Source organism: Limulus polyphemus, unplaced genomic scaffold (assembly GCF_000517525.1).
Source record: "Limulus polyphemus unplaced genomic scaffold, Limulus_polyphemus-2.1.2 Scaffold111, whole genome shotgun sequence".
In the NCBI taxonomy this organism is placed as follows: Eukaryota; Metazoa; Arthropoda; class Merostomata; order Xiphosura; family Limulidae; genus Limulus; species Limulus polyphemus.
This window is the reverse complement of record NW_013665721.1, coordinates 251937-261633: the sequence shown is the minus strand read 5'-3', so window position 1 is coordinate 261633 and position 9697 is coordinate 251937. Positions and strand designations below refer to the sequence as shown.

General features: G+C 31.5%; 1 protein-coding gene across 1 annotated transcript in view; it reads left to right on the top strand.

Moving 5' to 3' along the window:
• LOC106471363 (solute carrier family 12 member 2-like) overlaps nt 1-9697 on the top strand; it is a 49536-nt gene that overhangs the window by 25431 nt on the left and 14408 nt on the right. Inside the window, exons 15-17 of the mRNA XM_022400700.1 lie at nt 6559-6798; nt 7163-7277; nt 7648-7734. Of these exons, the coding sequence (XP_022256408.1) occupies nt 6559-6798; nt 7163-7277; nt 7648-7734 (442 nt within the window). The remainder of the gene's footprint in view (nt 1-6558; nt 6799-7162; nt 7278-7647; nt 7735-9697) is intronic.

Genomic DNA, 9697 nt, shown 5'->3' with positions numbered 1-9697 from the left:
TATATATATATATATATATATATATATATATATATATATATACACACACATACACATACACAGTTGTATCTGAAATAGCTTTGACAAATTGGTTATTTTACAGCAAAGCTAATTTTCAAACAGCTATTTGTTTTAATGTGTATTTTTCTCTCTGTCTTTTTTCTCTTGAGTTTGTGATATTTGTCTGGGTGTTTTATTCTAGTAATGAAACCTACAGCTTCATGGCTGACATTGTTTGCAGCTTTCTCAGGTGGGGGTAAGTCTCTGCAGCTGCTTGTGTGTGTGTGTCTCTCTTCTTTTTCTAACAATTATTCTCTATTTATCTAACCTTTCAAGGTTGATCAGTTTTCTACAGACTAAATGCTGGAATATATCCTAGTGGAGGATGTTTATACAAACATCTTCATCAGGTTCAAAGGAGAATAGACAGTATGTAACAGTATTGGTTAAGAGTTTCATATGGAGACTCCCCTTTCTGGTGCTTTTATTATTATTGTTAACTTGGAATAGAGCTGTACATGTGACTTGTAACATGATATATATCCTGTGTACTCTTCCAAGGTGAGTATTTGTGTGTGAAATTGTTAATCTTTATATATTCACTATTTTATGTGCACGTTGGATTCAGTTTTTTTTTGTTTGTTTTTAGAGGGTTGCGTATCCTTCACCCTTCACCTTGTGCACATAAGTATACCCTTGTAGCAAAGTATATTTCCATTATATTACAGTTTTTCAAATTTCAATTATTTTTTGTCTTTAAAGATGTCTATATATTTAATTCTTCAAATATTGTACACTGTCTTTAAGAAAATAGCAGTGTTACTGTTGAAGACTGAACAACCTTTTTTTTTTATTCTCTGTATTAAACACAAACTTGTATACGTACCTCATTCTGCATTTGATTCTGTAATGTATGTTTTCTCAGTAATCTCATCTGTTTAACAGTGAAATATTTTAGGATTAATCATTATTGTGTTTTAAAGTTTAAATTTTGATGTAAATCAATTAAGCATTGAGACATTAATATTTTAGCATTTTGGATAATTCTTCGTTTTAACAAAAGCTATAAGAATTTTCTTACAACTGAATATACCAGTTAAAACTTCATTAGTAGTCCCTTACATGGTCTTCAATGTACTTTTTGTATTTTTATTGAGTAAAGACTGCAATTGGATAGGAACTCGGTATTCACAATAACAGTTGAACTTTGTCAGAATTAAAATTGCCCAAGGAAACACAATTCATCAACATTGATTAATATTCTAATAATGTGCAATTTTTTTTTTCACCAGCTTTTACTTATAGCGAAAATACAAATTGTACCATTCCTAGAGAAACTTCTAATTTCACTGATTGGCTTTTAGATTAAATTCATTTGGAAAAATCCTTGCTAGTTTAATCTGATGCAATATTTACCATTTAGCTTCCAACTGTGAGGTTAGCTGTACAGATATATGCCATTTGGCTTTGACTTGGGTTAGCTTTGAGTTATACTTAAAAGTTTTTCATTTGGGCTGTATCTGGTGGAATATATATATATATTTTAGAGTTAGAGTTATGTTTATGTGGTATTCAGAAATTGCTATGATTGTTGGAGAAGCACATTTCTGGAAGACGTCATAGTTTCATTTTTGCAGTCATTTATTGATATCAAATTAATTACCATTTAAAAAGTAGTGTTTTATCCTAAGAAGTACACTGCCAAAGTGGTTATAAGGGAGAATATTTTTTGCAAATAATTACACAGCTTATTTACACCTAATTAATGCAACAGGGTGTACCTTTAATTTTCAACTTGGAATAAGATTCCATTTTTAAGCCACCTGAAATCAAAAGGCTTCCAAACAGTTTCCAGCTGGGAACCTTAGAAGGAGGATATTAACTTGGTATTATTGGTGAAGCTAACTAACCCCTCTTTTACTTTTGTTCATTCTTATTATTCAAAATGTTTATTACATGGTTTTTAAATATATCATTTCATTTATGGAAAGAAGAGTACTTCTGTTGTTATAATCAAATTAATAATTCTTACAATGGCCTTAAAATTTCTTTTTCTTATCAGTTTATTTGATTTTCTTATTGCTATAGGTTTGTTGATTGTTATTGTTTGTCAATTGCTGAACATATAACATAAGGTATTAAGCCAAGTTTTGGAGAATTGGCTCATGCTTCTAAACTTCTGTAGTGCTTGGTTATTTCTATAATTAATCATTAAACTTTTGTCAATACAATTTTGCAACTTGCAGTAACTTATGTTTAAATAAAATAAAGATGTTAGAAATTATAAAATTTAAGAAAAATCTGTTGTTTTTTTACAATTAATTAGAATGTAATTGTAAGCTACTTACAAAACTAAGCCCATTAGTTACCATGAGACATTAATATTTTAGCATTTTGGATAATTCTTCGTTTTAACAAAAGCTATAAGAATTTACTTATATATACTTAGTATATAATCTAAACTGTAGATTATATGTGTGAGTCTATAAATCTTAGGTAATAGTTATACAGAGACTTGGTTTTCTAACCACAATCTTGTAATTTTTTGAGAACTTCATAAGTCTTAGTTTTTTGTTCTTCAGCATTAGTCATGTTATTATAAGGTGTGTTGCATGTACTATCTTCATATAAGTTTTTTTACTGCTTTCTGTAATTAACTTCATTAAGTACTTGTCATTTTCAATGTGGCATGTGTTATTAAGCAAAATTGAATTTGGTGATAATGTAGACTGGTTATGTAGAGATTAAATCATTCACTAATCGACTGAGTTTTCACGCAGAATATTGATGAATTCTGTATCTGAAAATAACCTACATATTTTGCAAGAGATATATGTACATGTTATAAGAGTTGGTACTATAAAGTTAAGGTTGGATAAATTATCATTAAATTTAGATTTTATGTAATGGAATCCATAGGCATTCAGGTTTTTAACTAAGTGAAATATTTGGTGAACAACCTACACAAAAACCAGTATATAAAACTGTAGATCTTTTAAAATAGGAGCTGTATGTTTATATTTTTTTTCTACTACTTTCATGTAATAAGCTTTTATTATAACTCCTCCTAATCAGAATAGCATCTACAGTATTATTTACATATCACTTCTCAGTTGTCCAGCACTATATGGCTGCCTGATTTGTGATTTACTTGCAACTAGTCTATTGCAACATGAATGCATAGCTTGTGATGTGTTTGTCACTAGTCTGGTGCTACTTGGCTTTCTAGCTTTTGTTTCATTTGTAAATAGTCAAGTACTACTTATCACTTGTCACTAGTCCAGTGGTACTTAGCTGCCTAGCTTGTGACTTACTTGTCACTAGACTAATGGCACTTGGCTGCTTAGCTTGTGATTAGTCCAGTGGTACTTGGCTGCTTAGCTTGTTACTTGCTTGTCACTAGATTAATGGTACTTGGCTGCCTAGCTTGTGATTTATTTGACAGTATTCCAATGCTACTTTGCTGTTTAACTTGTGACCTGCTTGTTACTGCTACAGTGTTCATATATCCTACAATTAAATGCTTCACATTGAAAGTAAACTGAAATGTTCTTTATAACGAATATATATATTGTTTGTGTTTAATAATTTAAAGTAGAACTAATAAAACTAGACTTTGCAGGTTTTCCAAATTACATAGGCTTTATACTGGATTTAAGCATGATCATGAACACAAATTATAATATGCAGATGGGTTGTTTAAGCCATGTGAGTAAAATATTAACTTATATTAAATATTTTTTTAGATCATATGATGCAAGCTATCTCGAAATCATAATCATTGTCCTACTAGTGGTTGTTGTATATGCATCAATAATCTCAATCTTATTTTCAGTGTCCATCACTCAATATTAGTTATTTATTATAACCTGTGAAAATTATTTGTAACACATACACATGTGAATCATAGTTAGGGTTAACAGACATCTGAGAAAAACTGGGATCATCCCAGTTTCTCTGTACCTTAATATGAGTTTGATATGTATGGTTTGCCATTATGCTTGGCTCCTTTAAATTTTACTTGAATCATCTGACAAAGACAGATCACACGTTGTAGTGTTTCCTTCTCTCTGCTATATTTAATTAACCTGTTATTAGGCAGCCATAGGAATTGAGATTTGAAAACCTGTGAAGCCATGAAAAAGAAAAGCTATGAAACAACATTTGTCTGTTGAGTAGGCTCAGAACAACTAAAGTCCTTTTTTAATTTTACTTATATTTTAACTGGATAAGCTTTTAACATTTTTTTTTTGTGGATTAAAACACAATGCAATAAATATCATATTATATAGCATATGATAAAAAGTTTGTTATTGTAATTTAAACTATTTCAAAAATGCCACAGTGTCACACCATATAGAAAAAAAATGTCCCAGTTTTTCACTTTGGAAATCTGAAAACTGTAATCATAGTTGATGCTGTGAAAGTTCGGTGATGGTAATTTTACACTAATTCACAAGCAGAACATTCACTGTCTTATTTCGTTATCAACTTCCAGTCCTGGTTAACAAAACAAGTTTCTTATTTTTCTTTTCTTTCATATGTCAGTGTTCAGCATCCACTTTATCACAAATGTTTTGGTTTTGATGTTATATACTTATTGCACATATATTCTTATTTCTTTATCAACTTCCAGTCCTGGTTAACAAAAGAAGTTTCTTATTTTTCTTTCCCTTCATATGTCAGTGTTCAGCATCCACTTTATCACAAATGTTTTGGTTTTGATGTTATGTACTTATTGCACATATACTCTTTTTTCAGTTTAATATTGCCCTAAAATTCTCTTATTGGTATAACCATAACTTTTATGGAAAATTTTTTCCTCTCCAATAAAGTTAATATATTTTCACTTGAAATACACTAAGCTAGTTTAAATTATTGGATGAAAATCATCTTCAATATAATAATTTCAGATGTTTTTCATTAACTGGTTTAATAAATAACTGATGTGTACTACCTCCACATATTAGAACTACACGTGTCTGGAACAGAGTATCTTCAGCCATAATGTTAGACTAACTGTGGATTTTGAATGGTTAATGTATTACTCTACTGTCAGTTTTCACATTTATGTGTCAGATTGGAAATTATACTTAAAATTTTGCTTCTTTCAGCCAGCTATGATAATCTTTATCACATACAACATCATATATAACTGTACTTTGAATTAACAAATGGCACTTAATTTCAAACTCCATTTAGAATCGTAATCCCTGTATGTAACTTATATCATTCAGTTACTACTTCTACCTTTGGTTCAATGTCCATCTCTTCACCAGATCACTGTGGATTGCAAAATATTACAAATAGTTTGTATGAAGAAGTGTCTGTATTAGTAATGATAATTATAATAATCTTTTCTCTTTGATGTTAGTCCCATTTTTTACATAGAAACATGTCCACCAGAGATGCTCTTTTTGTTGACAAAATCTCTTGAAGAGAATAAAATTCTCAGGTCAATATACAATTTTACAATATCCATTTCAGATTTATTTGCTATATGTCAATATCCCGCAAGCTACTAGTGTCACAGAAGAAATGTTACAAAATGGCTTTGTTTTTCTCCTTAAAATAACATCTAAGAATCGTTATTAGTTCCCTTTAATTTCAGACTACTTAGATCATTTGAAACTTATATTAATCTAAACACACAAACTTTTCCTTTTGGTCAGTCATTTCTTGACTAATGTGCTACTTTAAGTAATTTTCTTTTCTAATGTATAAAGGACGTATGTCTTTGGAACTAATATTCAATGAATTTCTGGTTGGTTGAATTTGATAGACAATAATGATATCATTTAGGCTTATATATCTCCAAATTAGTAAGGCTTAGACAAATAAAGTAGCAATTTGTTTTGTACCTCAACATGAAAGCTCCTTAAATGCCATACATGCAATCTGGCAAAATATTTGCAGGTTAACTACTGTTCTACATTTCAGACCTTAAGCATTGTTTCTTTGGTGGTTTGGTAATTCTTGCTCAACTCAATCCTAGGTTAGCATTTATAAGTTTCTCTCAGAATAGATATTTTTGAGTGTACTGAAGCAGATCAAATTTAATCATATTATTGAACAAAACTGCTTATCAACTCTTGATTTACTGATTATGACTAATTTATTGGTTTTTTTCATAGTTCAGATAGTAAAACCATAAACAAGAGTCTTTATGTTCTTCAGTTTATTTGCATACAAGGTATAGCATTGCTTTGCATCAAATGAAGGAGTTAAAAACTTGTTTTTTTATATAGAAAAAAACTAATTCAACATGTGCAGCGTAATGAACTTAATGAAAACATTGTGTTCTAGAACACAATAATGAACATGTTTGTGTCCATATTGGATTTTACTGTAGTATATTGTTCTGTCTTACTCTGAAAATAAATTCTATTGTGGATAATTAAATTTTATGTCACATCTACAATGTTGCACAGCATTTCTATCTTTTATAATGTCTTATTCATGTAATTAATAGAGGTTATTTAAACTAGAAAAAGAAAATTTCGGAATATATGAATCTTCACCACTTAATTAGAATCTACAAATAAACTTTGTTATTAGGTGGAAGTTCGCCAGAGTCAACCCCTCCAGCTACGCCAGCTGCCACTCGTTCCATGCTTCAGACCTCTATTTCAAAGAATCCAGAAGGTGAGGTGGCATCAACACCAGCACCCAGCAGCACGCAAGTGATGAAAGGCCTCTCAAAAGATATACCTAAAGATGTTCTGTCCAGTGTTAATCAGTTCCAAAGAAAGCAGAAGAAGGCCACCATAGATGTGTGGTGGTTGTATGATGATGGTGGTAGGTGTCCAATTTAACTTCAGATAGTATGTTAAAATTCCTTCAACATAACAATTTAATGATTTTATTGTGACCGGACATGGGTCTCTTGTATAAGTCTGTTTTGTTATAATGGCAGTAATAATTAATTCTCTTTAATTTTTGTGTATTAACATCTTCAGAAATGCACATTTATTTTTTATCATTCTAATGACTGTTATCACAATCATGTCAAGCCTAACAATTAAATAAAAAAGGTTTTAGTACTGAAATATAACATATAATACATATCCTATAAGTTAAATAATGTTTTTATTATTTCGATTACTGGAGAGAAATTAAAAGAATGTTTTAAGTTGTTTTATCAATAGTTCTTTATTTTTAGGTTTAACAATGCTTATCCCCTATCTACTTACTACAAGGGCACAATGGAGTGGTTGTAAGTTGCGTGTTTTCTCCTTGGCAAATAAGAAGGATGAGCTGGACAGGGAACAAAGAAAGTAAGATATTAAGTAACCATTTTTCTTCCCTTATGATACTAGGTTTATTGCTGAGTTTTCCAGCTTTCAAGTCTTGAAACTACCTTTCCTCTTGACTTGGTTTGTAGATTATGTTTACAGGCAATTGAAATAATTGAAAGACTTTTTTTGTTATAACCAAATAAAAATATCGTCAAAGATACATTAGATTGACAACTGTGAAATATTTCATAATCATAAACATTTTTGATATTTTTTGAAGATCACTATGGATACAAGTTTTTAATATGTTGTGTGGAATTTTAGTAGAATTCTTACTTATTTTAAATATCAATTAATCTTTAATTGTACCATGGCATACATTATGCTGACATTAAATCATTGTTTTTAGCATGGCAGCTCTCCTCAGCAAGTTTAGGATAGACTATTCAGATGTTACTGTCATTCCAGATATTGTGAAACCTCCCCAGGAATCAAGGTATGTATATTTTTTTTCTGTACATTAATAATTTTAGAAGAAGAAAAAAGATAATATCTTGTTAGCATCAAGGTTTTTTCAGTTTTATGGAAATAATTTGAATGATTGACCATGTCATGTTAATGATTCCATTATTTGTCTAAGCAGCTCCTGCTGTTGGTAACACACACTTACTACATGTCTGTGTGTTTAAAAAACTTGTATTTGCAATTTATGAGTTAGGTCCACAAGGTTTGAATTTGGCTTGCCAGCAATAAACAAATTTGGTTAAGAGTTATCTAAAAATAATCACATTTGTAGGTAATTGTTTGCCTCATCAATTTACAGCATCATAGTGATATAGGTACAATCTCCCATAGGTAGTTTACATTAAAACTCACAATTCTACAACATACTTTATAGCTTTCTCACAACTGTTTCTTGGTGCTGATTATACCTTCTTAAATAGGTTTTTTAAACTTGGTTTAAACCTGTGTGATAATTCTTATTAAACATCATTAGGCATGCATTTGCTTGAGGTAAATGGAAGTCCAATTAGTTTAATAGTGGCTACTTTGGTTAGCTAAGTTTTATCCCTTATAAGTCTATCGTATAACTCAAAATCATTTATATATATACATACATATAAGTCTCTGGAAATGCTTTATGTGAACTTTATTAGTATTACTGTGAAGGTGTATCCTCAAACCACAACAACAAAAAAGGTTTAATTTTGTGTTCACAAGTTCAGTCCATAGCACCTCAGCAGTATTAATAACACTTTACAGGTAACTAAGACTTAATTGTAGTGGTATTTTTTTCCAAATGTTCAAATTGCATTTGTTAAAGAAACTTTGATTTTTGTTCCAAAAGCTTTAATTTCAAGTAAGGAGACTTCAACTTTGTCCTGTATGAGTGACAATGTTGCACACATAGGCACTATGTTTACAGTGGCTTTGGGAACCTTATTGACTAATTAGTTTGCTACTGCCATTATACACCATGTGGAATCCTTCATGCATGCTGGGTCTTCTATTTCCATCCATTTGGCCAGTGTCCCATCCCCTCATTTGAGGTTGACTAAGAGGAAGACAAATTGGATTGGCTATTACCTCCATCTTAATTTGTTTTGGGTACCTCCCTACTGGTGAAGGAAAATTCTTAATATTCCACAGTTTCAAGACTTTATTTCTCAAGTATTTTCCTTTCTTTCTTTCTCTTTTACCTGTGTCTTATGATTCTTCTTGATCTTTGTTCCATGGGATTATTTAGTATTTCCTCACTTGCCTGACATTCAGGTTCATGCTGATTCCTTTCTTGAACAGTTTCACAACTGTACCCACATGCCTTGTCCTCTCCACCACCTTGATTCTCATGTCTTAGTTTACAGCCATTTTACCTTTCCCATTCTATATTCTCAGTATATTACTTGCTTTGGGAGTGGACCCTTTGTCTTTTATTCCTCCCTCTAGTTGTCACGTCTTCTTAATTTTCTTACCACTTTCCTATGCTACCTCTCCTCTCTACACCTTATGTCTGAGGCACTTCATCATGCTCTTACTTTTTATGTGCACGATCTCCATCAGGCTCTCTTTCTTCAACTTGATATCTTAGGTAGTGTTCCCAATACACTGGAGACTTGGATTAAGGTAGCTTAGCACCAGTTCTCTTTATCTTCTCTGTTTTATCACCTTTCACAACGTTGCCCTTCAACTCCTGTTCTTTGACTGGGTCAGCCTGCCCCTAACCTTCACATTTAAAACCTTCCTCTGCATCCCATCCTCCCACTACCCACTGCCAGGTTCGTTGCATGTCTCATCAGAAACTATCCTGTCAGATCAGGCCCAGTGGGCACCCGTCTGACTTGGTTCACTGCCCTTTGTTTACAGTTCTCTACCAACAGATGGGTTCTTCAGGTCCTCATCCACAGTCTTTCTCCCCACTTCTCTTCTCCACCCTCTCTCTCTCTCTCCTCTTCCCATTT